Raw genomic sequence first — 20751 nt, forward strand, 5'->3', positions numbered from 1 at the left:
TCATCACACAGGATCTTTGTACGCCGTGGAGAAGATGAAAAGACGGTTCCACAGTGTGTGGCATCGACTGTCAAACATGGAGGAGGAAGTGTGATGGTCTCGGGCTGTTTGCTGATCCAGGGTCAGTGACTTCTACAGAGTGAGAGGCACCCTGAACCTAAACAGCTACCACGGCATTCTGCAGTGCCATGCAGGACCCTCTGGTATGCACCTAGTTGGTCAGGGGTTCATCCTACAGCAAGATAATGACCTAAAACACAAGACCACGCTGTGCCAAAACTACCTCAGGAAAAAAGAACAAGATGGTGAGCTTGTAAACATGGAGTGTCCAGCACAGTCTCCAGACTGAAACCCCATCAAGCTGGTTTGGGATGAACTGGTCATCCCAAACTGCTGTCATGATTTACCCAGCTTAAAAACAGAATACAACAGGCCTTTGTCATCGTTCACGTACAATGCAATCCTAATTCTACATGTGAAATCTAACCCTAACCCTTATGTTTGAGACAAAACATACGGAAACACAAACGAAAGATCTAAACACACTCAGCCTGCTGGTGGGCCTGATATTAGTTACCCATAGCATTACCATTACTGGATAAAAATGATTAAACACAGATTATAATAAGAGATGATTGATCAGAGTGTAAGATGCAGTAAATGGACAGGCTGATGTCATCACTGTACAGAGTGAAGATGGAGGCTACAGGTTTGATCCTGATCTGTGACATCATCACTGCCTCCATCCTTATATATTGACGACTGAATGACTAAACAAAGCAGCAAACTAACATCAGTCTGGGATTTAAGTTTTCTACAAACATAAACACCTGCAGATTACTTCTCTCCTCTGAGCTTTGGCAGATTTTACTTTATGAGTCAGAGTATCAGTCACTTGGTTCAGGTGCAGCAGGAGGGGAGGGTCAGAGAGTCTGTTACCATGGCAACCGACTCAGAGTTGGCTTTAATGGTCTTTCTGGAACAGAAAACCAGTTTTCCTCATCTCGGGGTTAACAAACTCAGATTTTATTGGTTTTACTTTAAGGAACCAGTCAGTCACAGATATGTTGTAACTTCCTATCTTACAGATTCATCCAATTGGTGACCTTTTACTCAATTAGCCGGGTTTTTTTTTTTTTTTTATCAAATCAAATCAGTTTTGTCTTGTGGAAACTTGACAATCAATAACTGATCAGGACAAAATAAACACAAAACAAATTTTTATTCTGGCAAATACAAAAAGGTAAAAATTCACTTTATTAGACACTACTTCAGAATAAATGCCTTTAAAACAGGAAACAAAAGTAGGAAGTTTCAACAATAAAAGTCCTGAAATCTTTATTTCAACAAAACTTTATGTATTCAAAGCTTGTTAACAGCAGTCCAGTGTTACTAACGGTTGACTTAATCACACGATCACCTTTACAGGAACAGTTTGAATTTAAGGCTTCTTCTTTTGTGGTACTACCCAGGTTTGTCTTCAGCCTTCTGTGATGACATCACATTTGATGTCACAGACCGGAAGTTGTTTATTCAGAAAATTATCCGCTGATTGATGGAGGTTAAGTACTGGTGATCCCCGGACCACCCGCAGAGAACCTGAACTCTGTTCTAGGAAGCACTAAGCGGTAAAGTCGGTAGGTCAAAGGTCACATTGGTTTCTAAACATTCATCGAAGCAGCCTAGGGTGGAATTTCGTCACATGACCCCGAACAAGCAAAACAAAAAACAAAACACACAAACAGAAAGTGGCTTCCATGCTGTCGTACGTTCCCAGTTTACAACAGAATGCCTTGTTTCAGTTACGACGGCAATGACATCAGAGGAGGAAGAAGAAGGCACATCTGAAGAAAGTTGGTCCTGTAACACCTGGTGTAAGCTCCCCGCCCTCCCCTTGCAGGCTTCAGTAGCTGAATTTAACCTTATCGATGTCGGCAATCAGGTTCCTGGCCAGGTAGATCCCCACCATCTGCTCAGAGACACATCAGCAGGTAAGTACTCAGGCAGACAGGTACACACTTCAAAGTACCACCAGAGTTCAGATGAGCTGATGAAAGCGCAAGTTGTGCAGGTGAGTTTATAACAGATTATAAACACAGGTGTTGTAAAGAAATACACCTGATGAGGAGTGAATCTAACAGAGTGAGCAGGTGAGAGCAGAGACGGGTGAGTGGACTGTGGGATCGTTTAGCTGTGACAGCAGAGGTGGGCTCAGGTCATTACAAACACCTAACACACACACCTGACAGCTGGAACCACTGGAGAAGCCACATTTCCACCTGTTCTTCTTCTTTATCTAAATACCTGCAGGTAGAATCGTACTCACCTGACCACGACTTTCTAAAGTCCTGAGTTAACTGAGAGAACAATTTCAGCTTTTAGACCAACACGAGCTTGATCTTTAAAAAGTTCGAAAGAGAAACAGCTGGAGGAACATTTAACAGATAATCAGGATAATTTTCAGCAGGTGGGTCACATGATCGGGTATATAAAGAGCATATTAGAGAGGCAGAGCTTGACCACTGTGAAAACTACACCTCACTGTGAACATCTAATCATCTACAGAACATGACTTCATCAAAATACCCTGGAGGCCTCCCTGGAGGGATGAGGCTGATGACTGATCCTTAGGCAGCACTGCGTTAAAAACCGACAAATTCTGTGATGGAAACCAGTCACCCTGCACATCTGGAAAGGCTCCATCAGTGCAGAAAGGTACAAACTGGTTCTAGAGCCACACCTGCTCCATCCAGATGTGTTCTTCAGGAAGGCCTTCATGTCCGATCAGGACCATGCTAAACTGCATGCACGGCTCTGCAGAAGAAGAGTCCGGCTGCTGAACCTGCCCGACTGCAGTCCAGAGCTTTTATACCAACAACAGGACGACGCAGAGCCAGAGAGACTGCTCAGCTCACAGACCATCACAGACACAGGAAACATGGACCTGTCAAACTTTACCAAATAAATTCTTTACAGATTCAAGACGAGCTCAGGTATTGTTGAAACGGTGAAATGATTTTCTTAGTTTGATGGTTTTCTGTTCTTTTGTGAATAAAATAGGAGTTTATGAGGGTTGGGTTGCTCTGTCAGACACCTGAACCACACATACAGTGGGGCAAAAAAGTATTTAGTCAGCCACCGATTGTGCAAGTTCCCCCCCTTAAAATGATGACAGAGGTCAGTAATTTGCACCAGAGGTACACTTCAACTGTGAGAGACAGAATGTGAAAAAAAAATCCATGAATTCACATGGTAGGATTTGTAAAGAATTTATTCGTAAATCAGGGTGGAAAATAAGTATTTGGTCACCTCAAACAAGGAAAATCCCTGGCTCTCACAGACCTGTAACGTCTTCTGTAAGAAGCTTTTCTGTCCCCCACTCGTTACCTGTATGAATGGCACCTGTTTGACCTCATCATCTGTATAAAAGACACCTGTCCACAGCCTCCACCAGTCAGACTCCAAACTCCGCCATGGCCAAGACCAAAGAGCTTTCGAAGGACACCAGGAAAAGAATTGTAGACCTGCACCAGACTGGGAAGAGTGAATCTACAATAGGCAAGCAGCTTGGTGTGAAAAAATCAACTGTGGGAGCAATCATCAGAAAATGGAATACATACAAGACCACTGATAATCTCCCTCGATCTGGGGCTCCACGCAAGATCTCATCCCGTGGGGTCAAAATGATCATGAGAACGGTGAGCAAAGATCCCAGAACCACATGGGGGGACCTGGTGAATGACCTGCAGAGAGCTGGGACCAAAGTAACAAAGGTCACCATCAGTAACACACTACAACGGCAGGGAATCAAATCCCGCAGTGCCAGACGTGTTCCGCTGCTGAAGCCAGTGCATGTCCAGGCCCGTCTGAAGTTTGCCAGAGAGCACATGGATGATACAGCAGAGGATTGGGAGAATGTCATGTGGTCAGATGAAACCAAAGTAGAACTTTTTGGTATAAACTCAACTCGTCGTGTTTGGAGGAAGAAGAATACTGAGTTGCATCCCAAGAACACCATACCTACTGTGAAGCATGGGGGTGGAAACATCATGCTATGGGGCTGTTTTTCTGCCAAGGGGACAGGACGACTGATCCGTGTTAAGGACAGAATGAATGGGGCCAAGTATCGTGAGATTTTGAGCCAAAACCTCCTTCCATCAGTGAGAACTTTGAAGATGAAACGAGGCTGGGTCTTCCAACATGACAATGATCCAAAACACACCGCCCGGGCAACAAAGGAGTGGCTCCGTAAGAAGCATTTGAAAGTCCTGGAGTGGCCTAGCCAGTCTCCAGACCTCAACCCCATAGAAAATCTGTGGCGGGAGTTGAAAGTCCGTGTTGCTCGGCGACAGCCCCAAAACATCACTGCTCTTGAGAAGATCTGCATGGAGGAATGGGCCAAAATACCAGCTACTGTGTGTGCAAACCTGGTAAAGACCTATAGTAAACGTTTGACCTCTGTTATTGCCAACAAAGGTTATGTTACAAAGTATTGAGTTGTATTTTTGTTATTGACCAAATACTTATTTTCCACCCTGATTTACGAATAAATTCTTTACAAATCCTACCATGTGAATTCATGGATTTTTTTTTCACATTCTGTCTCTCACAGTTGAAGTGTACCTCTGGTGCAAATTACTGACCTCTGTCATCATTTTAAGTGGGGGAACTTGCACAATCGGTGGCTGACTAAATACTTTTTTGCCCCACTGTATGTGGATATTCGCACAAACAGCAATTTTTGCTTTGGGGCCCTTTGGATCTCGCCAATCTACCTGAAAGCCATCTGTGACGCTTCAGAACGTCGAGAAAAACAGCCAGGTGAATGAATCGCCTGCTGCAAACCTCCAAAAGCTGTGAAAGTTGTTCAGGAAGCCTCCAGCAGTGGGAACTTATCTGGTCAAAGTTCTGATGCTGATAAAACCCTGAGCCTTCTCACAGAGTAAAAGATGTTTTCTTACCTGCAGCAGGGAGATGACTACGAAGACGATGGCCACCGTGTACAGGTTTCTCGGCAACCAGTCCTCCAACGCCGCAATGCAGCCTTTGGTGTAGATATGCTTACTCCACTCTGACTGCACAGGAACCCGAGAACATCAGAGAACGTTAGGCTGTGAGGTTCTCAATGGAACATGCAACTTATTTATACAAGTCTATTCCTCTGTCAGCAGCTGGGATGCCACTGTGATGTCAGCCTCATGTTATATCTGCTCACCTGTCCAGCAGGTGTTATATGACACCACAGGAAGTGACCTCACCTGGTTGCGCCTCACGTCATAGCCACACTGAGTGTTCATCACCAAGTCCTGAAACAGACGGCAGGTTAACGGCTTGATTGCCTGCACCGATCAGAACTGATTATTGATCAACTCACAGCAGGATCTTGGATGCAGCAGGAGAACGGAACGCCGCACTTCTCTCTGCTACGGTTATTCTCGTCGCAGCTGAAGTACACGTTCTGGTTCCAGTCCTGCGGGGTCTGAGCGCCACAGCAGGCGTTCTGCGTGAGAATAGTTCCAAAGGTAAGAGCCCAAAGAACTAAAGGCTGAAAGTTCCTCTTTAAAGAAATAGTTCTTAAGGTACTAAAGGGAACAGATGTTTTACCATCCTCTGCACTGAGTCGATGAGGTTCTGCAGGTCGATGTCGTCTCTGTACCCCTTGATGTTTGCCAGGAAGAACTCGTTGATCCACGCTCTGACCTGACTTTGGAAAACCACCACCAGCACTGCCGCCGTCAGCTCCAGGAAGAAGATCAAGCCAATCACACCTGAGAACTGATCACAAGAACCACACAGAACATTTCAACATTGAAAATCTGATGCACAGCAGAAAGTTTCCAGCTTAAAATGTGTTCACGTACAAACTTCAGCAGACAGATGTTTTCCCTCAGCGCTCCCACGCAGCCAGCAAACCCCAGGACGAAGGTGATGCCACCAACTGCCAGAACCAACCAAACTGGGTCGAACCCGTGCACCCGGGTTACCTGGGTTAGGTCCATCAGCACTCCCTGTGAACCAGCAGAGAAAGCCTCATGCAGTCTCACGGCAAAGTGGCTTCAGCTGACTGCGGTGAAATCGTTTTTTGGTTTTTTTTCCAAACTACGAATCAAATTTGGTGCTCTGGCTGAGTTTTGGTCACAGCAGGAAAATGTTTATGAAGATGGCTGTTTTGGAGACATGGCTACTGAATTTGTGGAACATAAACATCTAAATCAGGGCCTCGAGGGCCGGTGTCCTGCAGGTTTTAGACATCACCTTCAGTCAACGCACCTGAATCAAATGACGAGTTCATTACCAGGGTTCTGGAGAACTTCAAGACATGTTGAGGAGGTCATTTAGCCATTTGAATCAGCAGACACGTCTAAACCTGCAGGACACTGAGCCTTGAGGCCTGGAGTTCCCCACCCCTGATCTAGATTATCACAGGATTGGTCGGCGTGGAAACAGGCAAAACCAACAACCCGACAGCTAAAAGTCAAAGCCGTTGATCAGCGGTTCTTCATATTTGTCATGCCTTAAAGCTTGCAGTTTGAGAAAACAAGTCATTTCAGTAGAAACAGCCTAGACTTAAAGTTTTCATGTGTTGATGACTCATCGCGAGACTTACACTTGTTCTCAGCAAGACAAAGACTGAGACCACACCCCTCAGCGTCACTCACCTTCTCACTCCATGCCCAGAAACCTGCTGCAATGAAGGCGATGCCAGCCAGCTGCAACACAGACACACCAGCAATTAAACAGAGCCACGGAAACAAGACTCAACTGACCAACGTTTAGACCAATCCCACCCTGCTGAATTAATTCCAGATGTTTTACATGTGACCACACAGTGTCTGATTGGTTGGTCTGCTGCAGTCAGCCAAACTCATATAAACATGTCACAGACAGGAAGTGTTGGACAGACTGAACCTCACACAATCTCATCTGTTAACCCCACACTTCCTCTAAACAGGAAGCGAGTGACCTCACTTCCTGTCACCCACGAGCAGACAGGAAACAGAGAGTGTCTAGTTTAGCTCAGTGAAAGTCTGTACAGGAAACAGCACAGACACAGGAAATCTCTTTAGCTCTGTTCTCTCGTTATTGTTCTGTTCTGGTGTGTGCAGAACCTCTGCTGTATCTGCATGCTGCCAGCAGGGGGCGATGGTCTCCCATGCTCATGTACCTTCTACTACTTCATTTTTTTTTTTTTTTTTATCTTTTTGTCGTGGAAAACAAACGGTATCATGCCATTGACGTCAGAGAAGAGCAACAGGTGATAGGTGTGTGAAACTCACCCAGAAGATAATGTTGTAGCTGAACATCAGGTATTTGTAGCAGCAGTTGATCTCAGCATTGTCATAGCGATAGTAATACATCTGAGAAAGAATCCACACACGTATAACCAAACAGGAAGTGATGCGCTGAGGTTCTGAGAAAACAGGAAACAGAGTCTGTCGTAGTTTACTCAAACAGAAAACAGTTTCATGTAAGGAGCTCACTGCAGATGCGACATGTAACTGTCAGGTAAACACAGCTCAGGTGTACCTACATGAGGTGATGGTTACAGCAAAGAATTTAACATCATCAGTCAGAGCGCCACACTGACCCACGCACAGGTGTGCCATCACTGCTATTCACCTGGTCCAGGCTGTGTGGACAGCTGACAGTCAGGTGACGAGTTTGCAGATGTAAGTGGTTAAGGTCAGGGGTCAGAGATATTTTGGCTTAACAGGAAGTTAGATGCTTTCAGAATAAAGGTTTACAACAGTATCAAGATTCTTTATTTGTCACATGCATAGTTATACGAGTACAACACGCAGTGAAATCAATACCAGTGTCACACACAGCTCCCACCAACTAAAAGCTGAAGTCGACACAGTTCATCACACTGAACAACACTTTAAGAGGAAGTTCAGATGTCAGTAAAGCTTCCGTTTCAACAACACTGAAGTATTAAACAGTTATCACAAACGTTAACTTGGTCGGCGTATATGTTAGCATTAGCTGTTTAAATGTTAGGAGTGACCCCATAATCACATTGGCCATCTGTTACCATTAACGTAGCAGTTAGCAGACTTATCGCAGCTGAACGGGTCGTGGATGCAATATCGATCCGTGTCAGAGCAGAGCAATGAGGACAGAGCAGCCAATCAGACGCTTTCAGGCCTGACGAGCAGAGCCAAGAGAGCAGAGCGAGGCTGTAGGCGGACGTGGGCTTTTCTATTTTAACATCGTTTATTAAAATGTGTTTGTAGCAGCTGTAAGGTCAGTTTTAAAATGCTCGCAGTCATCAGTTCAATCGTTCACAGTGAGCGCTCTGTTATACATCTTCTTTATTTCAGCATAAATAACGCCGCTCTCCATCCATACTTAACCCTTGCCCATAATGCTCTTCTTCTACAATAAATAAATGATTCGGATGTGTTACGTATTGTGTTGTTTGTAAACATTTTAACTTAACCTTAAATACTTCTTGTGTTTAATCTAACGAATAAATTGGAGCTTTTTTTGAGAAACGACGTCTTCGTCGTTACTTGTGTTTCACAGGGCGGGCTGAAGACAGCAGATGTGACCCTCCAATCGGTCTGATTGGATTCGGGTTAAAGTTTATTGATCAGGTCTTTTCACACTGCACTGATAGGGGTTTTATTGATCACAGTCCAATCACATTGAAGTTTAATAAATTGGCAAACTATTCCCTGTCTGGTCTTATTGATCAGTGATGAGTTCCGGTGATGAGTAATTGATCAGTTACTGAGTTCAGCTCAGGCTGACCTGTAATTCCTAATTAATCGATTATCTACCCACGTCAATCCGCAGAGCATCGATTATTGCCCACCATTCGTCAGTTTGCCATCGTATTATTGACTGGTCTATTAATCAGTTTTGTTATCGACAAACAGGAAGTTCCTGATGCTAAATGTTAGCACGGAAAAGCTAAAGGAGAGACACAACGTATAAAAGAGGAAGCGAGCTCCTCCCGAAACTCACCTCCGATTACTGACCAATAGATCCTACTCCCGCTCCGATCTCTAATCGATAATTTTTAAACTTTGAGTTGAGAGCCGAACTTCCTTTTCTTCCGCTGTTAACGCACTTCCTCTTCTTCTGTGGTGCAACAGGGGACAGAGTGAATCAGTGACACCTGCTGGAGGAGAAGAGAACTGCAACAACAAACGCCTGAACTATTAATTTATACTGAGCACCGAAAAGGTTTTACACAACCGCGCAGAGAGCGAGAGAATAGAATAGAAGAGAATAGGAGATTCTATTCTATTCCACTAAGGAACTAGAAATTTAGAAAAACGACAATTTTACTCAAGAATTAACTAAAATTAAACATTTCAAAATATATACTACACTTAAACTTCCGCCTGGAAATGAACTGAAACTGAATAAGGAAAAACTGAAAGCGTACCAGCCTCATCATCAGCCAGGTTTATAACCACAAAGGAGTCCAAACGAAGAATGAGCTCTGGAAACTAGACAGGAAGTCTTGAAACTGCAAAAACTGAAGTTGTGATCTCTTCCCCCCAGTTTTAAAAGTGTTGTTGTTGTTGTTTTGCCTAACTGCTCCTTATGTTCTTGTGTTTATTTTCAGTCAGACTTCAAAACCACTGAAATGATCACATGACCGGAACAGAAATTAGGTGATAGAGGAGTTTATTGATTGTATAATTATGAATTATTTGAAACACTCGGAACCCTAACGAGCTGATAAATTTGTTTGTTTGTTTTTACTTGAGGCCCTAATGGATGAATGGGTTGCTAAATTTGGGAAAGAACTGACATGTATGTAAGTGGCATGTATGTTTTGACACCCTGTAGCGTAACCATGACAACAGCCAATCAGAGCTGCCTACTAATGTTTTTCATGGCCGCGATTAACTTCCTGTCAGGCTGTCATGGTAATATGTCACATATCACTTATTTGAGGCCTTTGCCTTGCTGTTGCCAAGGAAACAGTGGCCTGGTGCTTTCTGTTGTCATGGTTACCGATGGTCAGCTGTGAGGATCAGCTGCAGTTTTGAAAAAACAATAACACAAAAATAAAGCTTACAGCAGTGTGTGTGTGTTTGTGTTCCTGTCTAGCTATCTTTATGAGCACCGAAATCTGCATTCTACTATACTTGTGTGGACCAGCAGTCACTTGTGAGGACACACACACCGGTCCTTTTTGAGGCTCAAAATGTGGTTTGTCAGGGTTACAATTAGATTATGGTTAGGTATAGGGTTAGGGTTAGGCATTCATTTTAATGGTTAGGGTTAGGGTAAGGGGCTAGGGAAACCATTATGTCAATGAAGGTCCTCACTAAGATAGCTGAACGGGCTTGTGTGTGTGTGTGTGTGTGTGTGTGATCTCTTACCCTGACATCTAGCTTCAAGCATCCTGTCACCATCTCCATGGCAACAGAGGGAGAACTATGGCATACAGCAGATTTGGAAGAACAAACGTGTGTAACATTTTAAAAAATCCTCCTGATTTTATTTTGAAAATCTCCTCCTGATCTATATTTCTAATAAACTCTATTTCAGAACTGAAGAATCTCAGCAAATAAAAGACGAGTAGAAAATGTGTGTGTGTGTGTGTCTTTCAAAGGTGTGTGTGTGAATAGAAACCTGCGTGTCCAAACTGAAAGCAGGGTGTGTGTGTCTGAGCAGATGTGAAGGTCGTCAGATTAAAAGCGTGTTGAATGAATCAGACATGTTCATCGCCTCCGTGTGTGACATCATCAGTTTTTATTTGAGGGGAAACTCTTGCCTCAACTCCAGACACACCTGAGCTCAGTTAGCCCATTTAACCTCCGCGTGGGCTCAGGCTTTATTTAGCCCTACACCGTCCCGATGATGATGGTGATGACGTTTGGTTCTTTCTAATGACCCCTGACCCCTCCTGTGGGCCGAATCCCTCAAAGGAGGTGTGAAGTGAGCGACACCTGAGGCTCTCCAGCCTCTCCGGGCTTTTGGACCGTTTTCCAGTCCTGTGGGAATCTCCGTGACTCTGAGCTGCAGAGATTTGAGGCTGCAGTTCTGATGAAAATGACTGAAAATAGAAGCTGCTGTTCCGCAGAGAGCAGCTGAACCCACTGAGCGTGCTCACTGAGCGTGCTCACTGAGTCATGTCTCCAAACCTATGAGCATGCTACACTCACTGCAGCTGCTTCACTGAAATCACTGTGCGTCTAGTAAAAAAACATAAATTTTATCGTTCACAGCTGCTTCTAGGTCTAATTGACAAACTTACTTTGATTCAATAAGCTGATTGAGGTCAAAGTTCAGCAGAGAGGTTGATCTTTTTTTAATTTTGTTTTTGTGATTTGATTTTTTGGCAGCTCTTCTCCAAACAAGAGCATTTAATGAAGGTTTTAAGTTAATTCATGCTTTGATTTGAAATATAATTGCTTTGTATTTATTAGAATCTTTATTAAGGTGGCTGCAATGAAACCATCCAGGTGTTTTCAGGTGTGTTAGTTCACTGTAGACCAGGTTTGTTCCATTAAGCAGAACTCAGATCTGTTCTTGGTGAATGTTGGACTTTTTCAGGCTTTCTAAGTGCAGCCAAGCGATGGAGGGTGAGGGGTGGGGGGGGGGGGGGGGGTTGATGGTCTCAGAATCTCTCTGATGCGTTTCTGTTGGTCCATCAGATGATGATCTCCAGTAGGGAGTGAAGCGGTACACAGGAATAACAATGAAGTGTCCCGTCCAGGTCAGCACGCCTCCTGGTCTCTAGGAGAGCTGTTTCACATCCAAATGGAGAGACAGAGGTTTGACAGGGAGGCCTGGGAATGTCCTGCTGCTTCCCAGAAGAACTGGAGGAGGGGGCTGGACACCTTTTGGAGGAAGAACACTGAGAGAGTAGTTCTAAAACAGCTGGGTTTATTTGAAGAGTTTCCATCAGGTTTCAGAGCCCATCACAGCACAGAAACAGCTTCAGTGAAGGTTACAGGTGATCTTCTTATGGCCTCTGATCTCTGTGCTTGTCCTGATGGACCTCAGCGTAGCATTTCACAGCTTTCATGTGTTCCAGTTTCATAAAGTTTCATTTTTATCTGAGAAGCTTCTTCAGACTAAATGGTGGAGAGTCCCAAATATTTAAACCCTAGTGGGAGTGTCCCTTAAGTGGGTCGTTCACCCACTTTTGACCATGTGCCTCACCACATGAGCCAAGGTGTGAAAAAGGTTTCAGGTTAAACTATTGAGACCTTGCCCCACCCTATCATGTGACCTACTGATGTCACATGTTTTGAATGGGCGTTAAGGCATCTGGGAAGGATCTCAGACTGGATTATAGATGGCAGACAGTTGGTGTTGTAAGCCCCGCCCTCTGTTCAAAGATGGTTGTTCACAGTGGACATAGATGCTTCCTTCACTCCATCTGTCTTCTCTGTCCAACATGTGGGGATTCTCAAAGAGTGACCTTTGACCTTTAGATGCAGATGAACAGCTGAGTTTTGTCCTGTGCGTGAACTGGCTGTTTGCTGTCTCAGATACTATATCCACTCATGAGAAACTGAAGGGGTTACCACAGACTGGATAAAAAATCCTCAGGAAGTTATTCCTGAAGACTGGGCGATGCTGGTGTTTACATTTGCTGATGTTTCTGCAAAACAAAAGACTGAAAGGTTCCTGTGCCTCGTGTCTATCTGCAGACCCGGCTAATCAATAAGCTGAACTCTGCTCCTGTCTCTGATCAGCCATGTCCTTCAGAGATGCTCGACACGCTGCGTTCCTGTGAGAACTCACACACTCCGTGAATGTTTTCTCTGATTTAAGATTTGGAGTCACACGGCAGGAGGCGATGAACCACGCGTGATTCATCACAAACTCGCTTTATTGTGACGACCTTCCCGCCTCCTCGCTGCTCTCGTCTCCTTCCAGCTCGCTCGGTTTGTTAACAGATGATTTAGAAAGAGTTTTTTTAAACTCAAAGAGAGGAGCTGATCCAAGCTTCAGGCACCGAGGAGATCTCAGCCCAATCAGAATCAAATAATCACCATCAGCACGCCACTTGGCATGTGCGTGCTTGGATTTAACAACATCAAACTAACGTGATGTGTGACGTCACACACAAAGAACACAAACAAACATTTGCTGAGAAAAGTTCACAAATGATTTATCATGAGATGGTCTCAGCTGTTCAGCTGCCATGTTATTGATTAGCTCTCACTCTGAGAACACGCCAGGAGAACCCGTCACACACACACACTCAGTGTGTGGGTGTGTGTGTGTCTCCCCAGAGGACGGCTCAGCCGGATCGTAAAATCTCGGGTCTCATGAGGCCCATGGTCTGTTGCTCTCAGTTTGTCAGAAGCTCTGAGTGTGGACTTTCTCATCACTCAGGTGTTCCCAGGTTACTTCGTTCTTCGTCTTTATTTACCTGAAACCTTCAGCATCTTCTCAGAGTCCCACCTGTAAAATATATGAAGAGTTTTTTTTTTTATATGTTTCAGCCTTTTGTCTGACCTTCTGACATGGACTCCACCTGTGACGCAGTGGGAGGAGCTTTAATGTCAGGTGTTTTGTGTAAATCCCATTGTAACTCTAATGTGAAAACCTGATTTCATTGTTATTGTATTTTGTGCAACACTGAGACGATGTTTAAATGATGGACAGGTGGAGTCAGTGAGGTTTTCAGCTTTAACCTTTAATGTGGTTTTCTGATCGGAATCAGCCAACAGAGGTCAGAGTTCATAAACACATGAGCTGCTGCCTAAATGGAGAGTTTGACATCTCTGGAGTAAAGGTCAAAGGTTAAAGGGGTCGCCTGTATAAGTGTACTTTGGGTCAAACCCTGCAGCGTTTCACACAGAAGAAGAAGTAGTCAGATACTTCACACTCCGCCCGCTTCTCCATCCGGACATTCAAACCAGATGCTTTCAACACTTCAGCTGACTGGCTCTACGGTCACCATGGAAACAAAGGAGGGGTTCAATAATGCCACAGACCGCCGGGTTGCCTCTCATGCCTAACCTGAGGGGGCATCGCATGGTGTGAGTTTATCTCACCACCATTTCACTGTGTGAGCGCATTATTCCCCGACTCTTCTGAGCAACAGGACCTGACTGTCTGTGAGTTCAGTCCAAGATCGAATCAGGATGAGAAACTATCAAAGTAAAGTCACCTGAGTCCTGTTTGGAAAACAGCAAAAGGAGGGTTAGGTTGTGTCTCGCTACACCCTGTATTCACACACACTCACTCCGATGGAGGCGTCGGGGGAAACTCAAGTTGCTTTTTGATCGGTCCGATCGATGTATCCTTCTCATTGTGATGGAGCTGATGGCAGCGCCCCTCCTCAGCAGCAGGATGACGGTCAGTTGACGAATTCGCCCGACAGACTGCGGCCACAGCGAGCTGAACGCATCTTCAGCTCGTGGTAGCACTGGACAAAGCTGTGATAGATGAAGGTGATGGGCAGCGCCAGCAGGACGATGCCGCTCACCACGCAGAGGCCTCCGAGCACGCGCCCCGCCACTGTCATCGGGTACATGTCCCCGTATCCCACTGTGGTCATGGATATGATGACCCACCAGCAGGCAGCGGGGATACTGGCGTAGTCATGGTTTCCAGCCTCCAGGTCAAGGCCGTGCTCTAGCAGCTGAGCCAGCGCACTGAAGATCGCCATGGCAACACAGACGAAGACCAGGAGCATTACCATCTCACGATAGCAGCGACGAAGCGTCAGGCCAAGTGTCTGCAGGCCCATGAAGTGACGCGCCAGCTTGATAACCCAGAAGATCCGCATCGTGCGAAGGACACGCAGTGTCACACCGGCTCGCTGCAGCTGCGAGTTCTCGCCCGTCAGGCTCGTCATGGCAACAGAGATGTAGTATGGCAGGATGGCCAGAAGGTCAATGATGTTCAGAGGCCGCTGAATGAAGTCCCACTTATCACGAGACACTAGGAAATGGACAATGCACTCTGCCGTGAACCAACCAATGCACACCGCCTCGATGATGCTGCAAGGGAGGGGCCACAGGGGACAAATGAGAAAGCAGAGAGAGACCAATGAGATGTTGCTGAAACAAATCTGAACAAATCACAGGTGGCGATGTCAGACAATCTTTCACAATGGTTTCACACAGAGGGGGAGTTAAGTTATTCATATTAGGTACACTGACAATGACGCAATGGTTAACACATTTGCTTGGTGAGCAAAAGGTTGCTGTTTGATTCCAGCTGGAGACACAGATGCCTCTGCACATCTCACAGCCAACTCAAGCATGCAGAGCTACCACTGTGGCAAGAAGCTTTACACACACAGGAGCATGTACACTTTGTGACTTATCAGTCAATTATCAATAATCCGCTGCTGGTCCTGGTTCTGCTCCGAACCTGCTGCAGGTACCCGTCAGAACTGGACCGGGTCTGTCAGGGGCTGATTCTGAATAGTGCAGTGTGTGTGTCAGTGTGAGTCCTACCTTTGCTGTTCCAGCGCCGTCCAATCAGGTAAGGTGCTGGCACATAGCATCACCATGGAGATGACTACAAACAGCACTGACACTGAAGCAAGGAGCTGCGCAGCCAACGAGGACGTGGGCTCCTCAAATGTTCTCCTCATCCTCTCCAGCCAAGGATTCTGCGTAATCTCAGGGCCACGTGGCGGCTCCTCCTCCGGGAAGAAGTGCACGAGGGCTTCAGACATGCGGTCGTCCAGAAGACGCTGGCAGCACAGCTGCAGATCGGAGCTCTCCAGGCCCCAGTACAGCATCTCGTTGTAGAAGGAAAGCTCGCACATGTGTGGCACAAAGCGCAGTTTCCCGTGCTGCACGTACAGCATGATGAAACTGAAGGCCTCAGAGTGGCGGTCAAAGAAGAACTCATTGCGATCACGATCGTAGTCATCGCAGAGCTCAAGAAGCTCGCTCTCCGACACGCAGCGAAGCAGTCGACTGAGTCTGCTGAGGGGGAGACGCCTCATCAGCTCTGCGGTGTAGGAGAACCTGCGGCCACCAACGTTCAGTGTGCAGAGGCTGCTGCCACATTTCATGTTTTCTCTGCGTGAGGAGGCGTTGCCGCAGTTCGTGCTGGAAACCTTCAGACTCCTGCGAGCGCAGCCAAGATGCTCCAAAGTTTCATGTCAGCAGCCAAAGAGTGCGAGAACGCTGTTGCTTCTCAAGTTTCCTCCTCAGATAAAAATGTCTTCGCAGCTTCAGTGAAAACGGAAGCGTGTCAGGAATGTAAAGAAGATCAAATGAGCAGTGACCCACTTTCATCGATTATTTTTAGTCAAACTGAATCAATGCCATAGACATCTGCTCAGCAGAAATCAGCGAGGATTCTCTTTGACTTCTGCTGCATCTCTGAGAGTGAAGAGCAGCAGCTCACCCTCCTCCTCCTCCTGTCAGAGAGGGGGAGGATCACTCGCTGATCCGAAGAGTCTGAGCCAGAGACACTTTATATCCCCCAAAACCTCCTTCCTGTGCTTCAGCATCTCCTCATCCTCTCCTGCTGATCTTCTTCCTCTTTAGCTGTGCTCATTTTCATATTAAACATTTAATCCTCTTAATCATAATTTAATGTTTCAGTGCGCATCAAAGCATGTGTGCATAATGATTTTATGAACTCAGTAATAACCTGCAGAGCTGTGGAAAGGTTTCCCCCTGCTGGACACAGCTCATCATCATCATCATCATCATCATCATTATCATCATCATCATCATCATCATCATCATCATCATCATCATCCTCATCATCATGATCGGATTTTGGAGAAAACAAGGAACTACAGCCATGCAACAAAAAAGAATAAAGATTAATAAATGCCTGTACAAGGCTAAGTTGTTCCAAATGTTTTACGAGCTGTAACGGTGCCCTCTGAGCTTACGCTTAGTTTTCGATACACTCATGAGCAGCTGATCGGCCGACCTGAGAGAACAGGAAGTAATGTGGGACGAGATAATTAGAGCCTTTTAAAGCAATTCCAAAAGTGATCCTAAAATTTATAGGCGGCCAGTGGTTCCAGGTTAAAATGGGAGAAACATGCTCATAATTGTGTGTGCTGGTTCAAAGACATGCAGCAGCATTCTGTACCAACTGAAGATGAGCCACTGAAGAAGCACCAGCCCTCAAGCAAAGCTCATTCCAGTAGTCCAGCAGAACGGTAACAAAGGTGTGGATTACACTCTCAAAGTGCTGCCTGGGCCAAGGAACAAAGATCAACAAGGGTGTCAGAGTGATACCTGCAAACGTCAACTTCAGTCTTTTTCTCATTACAATTGAAGAGGTTAAGGGCCTGGATGGCCTTTAAGTCTCCAACACACTTGAACAGCAGTCTAGCAGAATATGCTTCTGTCACGACGTAACTGTCTCCAGGTTGTTGGACACAGGTGCTACCAATGATGCCATGATGTACAAAACAACATAAAATAATCTATTTTTTACAGTAAGGCGTTCTCATAGAGCATATTATTCAATAACATAAACATTCAGATGTTGACCTTTACAAAATGTTGACACATTCTGTGACTAACATATAAACAGCTCTGTCACAAAAACATCTTATTTTTCTAGCAACACATAAAATGCTAATTGCATACCTCAATGGCTGCATTAACGTGAAGGGAGCATTGACACTCACACTCTTTACCCACAGCTGGAAAACTTCGCTGCATGCATCTCCAAATCTCTACCACCCACTGAGAAAGGGAAACATGCTGCCCTCTACCGAGTGTGGCGTGTAATTTAAAATATCTTCAACTAAAAAACAGATTGAACATTGTTTCCACCAATGTTTGTTTTGAAACCAACAATCTAAACATTACAATCTGATTTTTTAAACATGAAGTTGCTTATTTATTCTAGCTTAAAAACATAAAATTAACTTAAAATGCATAAAGAACCTAGAACTTTTATTATCATTATACAGTTGCTTGCACAGTGAAGTTCGGCAGCAAGATCACAAAGGTCCGAAAGTAAAGAAAACAATATACAAAAAAAGAAAAAGAAAAAACAAGCATTACAAGGGTATCATAATAAAATATAATAAATAATAAATAAGGGTGGAAGGTCATTAAGGACGTGGATCATCTGCACATCTGCCGAAATATTGCAGAGGAGAAAAAAAATGGGAGCATAATAAATAGCAGCGACAGAGTGGCTGTATGGCTGTATGGGAGAGGTCATACAGTCATACAGCCACTGTATGACCTCTGCTCACACTCTTGCATTAAGAGTTCTGACAGCCCACGGGAAGAAGCTGTTCTTTTGTCTGATGGTTTTGCACCTGATGGATCTGAAGCTTTCTCCAGAGGCCAGGATGTTGGAGAGGTGGTGGTCAGGGTGGAGGTGGTCACGAGCTTGGCTACACTTTGGGCCAGCACCTTCCTTGGCTTGCCCGGTACTGGGTTGCCATGCCCCAAACCTCATGAATCCAACATATAACGTTGGAAGAAATCCACAGCAGACCTGACCACGTCTCCATGCTTTCCAGCATACACTTTTATTTTCTGCTTTGGCTCTCGGAGGAGGCGCACGCACTTTTTCTCCTGTCCTCTCCCTTAGCTTCCCTGCTTAGTTCTTATGTCCTTGTCTAGTCTCGTGTTTTTTGTATTATTTTCCCTGGAACGCTCTCTCACAGTCTGTGTCTAAAACCTAAAGAGAATTATGGATCAACTGGTCTCTGAATGCTATTGACACCCTTTTCTCAACGAGAAGTCTGGGCTCGGGAGAGCCCGAGTGCCCTGGAGGGACTTTCCCTGCCGGATACACGATGGACGGGTGGCAGAAATGGAGGATCGTGTGCCTGGCAGGACTGTGGATCGAGGACGCTGAAGATATCTACCTATTCTGAACCATGGTAACAGGGTTCTTGCTGATTGGAGCTGGCTTGGCCCTGGCTTAATGGAGAATTAAGAGAGCGGAACCGGCTGTTCAAACCGATGGGACGAGGCACGACTTCTCAGAAAGGGCTCACTGAGTGCAGCATGGTTAAGAGCTTGGAGGCGCTTACGGCTGCAGTGAATGCTCAGAATAAGACCTCTGAGCGTACATTGGATTACATCAAGGAAAAGTCCACTCCGAACAACACCTCTGAGCGGAAGTTGGATCACATCTTGGAACAGCTGACTGCGGTCGTGAGGTCTCAGAATCGGCTCTTTGAGCACAAGAATGACAACACCACGGAACTGAAGGTTAATACCATCATGGAGAAACTCGCGGTTCTCCAACGGGAGATTGAGAGACCAGTGTCGGAGTGTTAAAGAACAGCTTGAAATTCTCATGAGTTGTTGCAAAAGAAAAATTACCATCATAATGCGGCTACCCTACGGCGCCAGCTGTGGGCTCAAGGCCGGAGCTCAAGGCTGGAGCCGAACAAAACACCCTGATAACGACTGTGTTTAGTCTGTTCTTCCCGTTCCATGCAAGGCCACCTGGGTTGGCTGGAAGACTGTTTACTTAGCCTGTCAGGGCGAAGGACACTGTCTCAGCTGAACTATGGAGACACACACACATACATATACTGATACTGATAAGCACTCACCGACGCATCACCCTCCCTACCCCGGATCCAACGCCACCTCCAACGCTTACCTCCCCTCTGATGTGGACATCGGGTCAGTTGGAGGCGCAGTCAAAGATTGCAGCGGTCCCAGATCAGATGTACACACTGGAACTCTTTCCCATGTTGCTGTCTGTGTTTATTGTGCTATGGTGTGTTGATATCTGTGCATTCCTGTATTATCCTTCTGTGTTACACATTTCGATGTTTTTTTCCTCGCTACTTAGCCTGAACTGTCTCCCCAATGTGATGTTTGTGTATTGTATGTACGGTCGGCAAGGTCTGTCATCTCGATTGTGGGCAAAAGACCTGCAACTGACAAATAAAGGCTATCTCATCATCTCATCTTTTATTTGTGGTTGCTGTTCTTTACACACACAGCTGCAGCTTTTCAGCTCGCAGCCGAGCACATCACCAGCAACACCAACCCTCAGACCGGACCCAGTTCTTCCTTTTATGCAGGTGAGGCGTGATTCAGGTGTGTTCACCTCGCTGCAGCCCCGCCACAAACGTGTAAAACAGAAACTTCTGTTTTAACCAAAACTAATCATCAGGTCTTCACATCAGACCTGGTTCTGAATCCGTTCTCTCCACTTTAGCATATTTCATTCATGTTGAACTCCTTTGTCTCTCATTAATGTTCGTTTTTACACTTTTGTACGAAGTCTCCATTTTTTTCTGTTTCTCTAATCATGCTCAGACTGAGGCACTGTACTTTGGAACAGAGTTAGCATCACCTGTGTTCTCGTTAACCTCCCACTGGGTTAAAGCATCGCGTGCTGCATTAAAAGGATCAAAGTTTAAACCGCTTCCTCAGCTTTGCTTTAATCTCTAACCTCTGAGTGGATCCTCATCTTCCCCAGTTCTCGACCGTCAGCTGACCCTCCTGTTCTTCAGTAGCTGGTAATACTGGTCCAACACGATAAACATTAGTTACAACCAGTCTGTGGCAAAGGTACCTGTGTGCAGGTTTTGGTTATACCATGCACTGACCAATGTACATTTTAAAAAGGCGGAAGATTCGAGGCAGAGTCCAGTCCATTTACAGGGTCTGCAGTCAGCTAGTGCGGGGTATGTTTGTGTTCGTATTGCTTCACGATGTCTACAGTGTCCTTTAAAGGACATGGACTTGGCTCCATCTCTGGACCCCCCAGGTTCCTCTCTGCGTCACGGTCACCGTCTTTGACCTTTAGCTGATATAAACAGAGTTAATCTCCCTGTGAGCTGATTAACCATTTATCTGCTCAGGTGAGGTAATGAACTGCACATGT

General features: G+C 45.5%; 2 protein-coding genes across 3 annotated transcripts; both read right to left on the reverse strand.

Moving 5' to 3' along the window:
• Positions 1 to 1203: 1203 nt before the first annotated feature.
• Positions 1204 to 9122, reverse strand: tspan14 (tetraspanin 14). Of its 2 annotated transcripts, none has more exons than XM_006806834.2 (9): positions 8974 to 9122; positions 7278 to 7411; positions 6660 to 6710; positions 5862 to 6008; positions 5605 to 5775; positions 5375 to 5500; positions 5259 to 5306; positions 4962 to 5075; positions 1204 to 1969 (listed from the first exon to the last, which is right to left on the reverse strand). In XM_006806834.2, exons 2-9 carry the CDS (start codon positions 7356 to 7358, stop codon positions 1904 to 1906), a joined length of 804 nt encoding a protein of 267 aa, XP_006806897.1. In that variant the 5' UTR covers positions 7359 to 7411; positions 8974 to 9122; the 3' UTR covers positions 1204 to 1903. The 2 variants fall into 2 exon arrangements, with proteins under 2 accessions (XP_006806897.1, XP_006806898.1); XM_006806835.3 differs by having other exon boundaries at positions 7278 to 7358; positions 8974 to 9118.
• Positions 9123 to 13613: 4491 nt separating this feature from the next.
• Positions 13614 to 16275, reverse strand: LOC102789768 (voltage-gated potassium channel regulatory subunit KCNG3-like). The gene is made up of 2 exons (XM_006806836.2): positions 15402 to 16275; positions 13614 to 14939 (listed from the first exon to the last, which is right to left on the reverse strand). The coding sequence occupies exons 1-2, from the start codon at positions 15968 to 15970 to the stop codon at positions 14294 to 14296; spliced, it is 1215 nt and encodes a 404-aa protein (XP_006806899.1). The 5' UTR covers positions 15971 to 16275; the 3' UTR covers positions 13614 to 14293.
• Positions 16276 to 20751: the final 4476 nt, after the last annotated feature.

This window comes from Neolamprologus brichardi, chromosome 13 (assembly GCF_056152115.1).
Source record: "Neolamprologus brichardi isolate AB-2024 chromosome 13, ASM5615211v1, whole genome shotgun sequence".
NCBI lineage: Eukaryota > Metazoa > Chordata > Actinopteri > Cichliformes > Cichlidae > Neolamprologus > Neolamprologus brichardi.

Coding starts and splice junctions, on each gene's coding strand:
- tspan14 (XM_006806834.2), bottom strand. CDS start 7,358: ATGTATTACTATCGCTATGACAATGCTGAGATCAACTGCTGCTACAAA. Junction 6,711..7,277: donor GCTACAACATTATCTTCTGG/GTGAGTTTCACA, acceptor TCTGTGTTGCAG/CTGGCTGGCATCGCCTTCAT. Junction 1,970..4,961: donor TAGTCATCTCCCTGCTGCAG/GTAAGAAAACAT, acceptor GTCTCTGAGCAG/ATGGTGGGGATCTACCTGGC.
- LOC102789768 (XM_006806836.2), bottom strand. CDS start 15,970: ATGAAATGTGGCAGCAGCCTCTGCACACTGAACGTTGGTGGCCGCAGG. Junction 14,940..15,401: donor ACGGCGCTGGAACAGCAAAG/GTAGGACTCACA, acceptor CCTCCCTTGCAG/CATCATCGAGGCGGTGTGCA.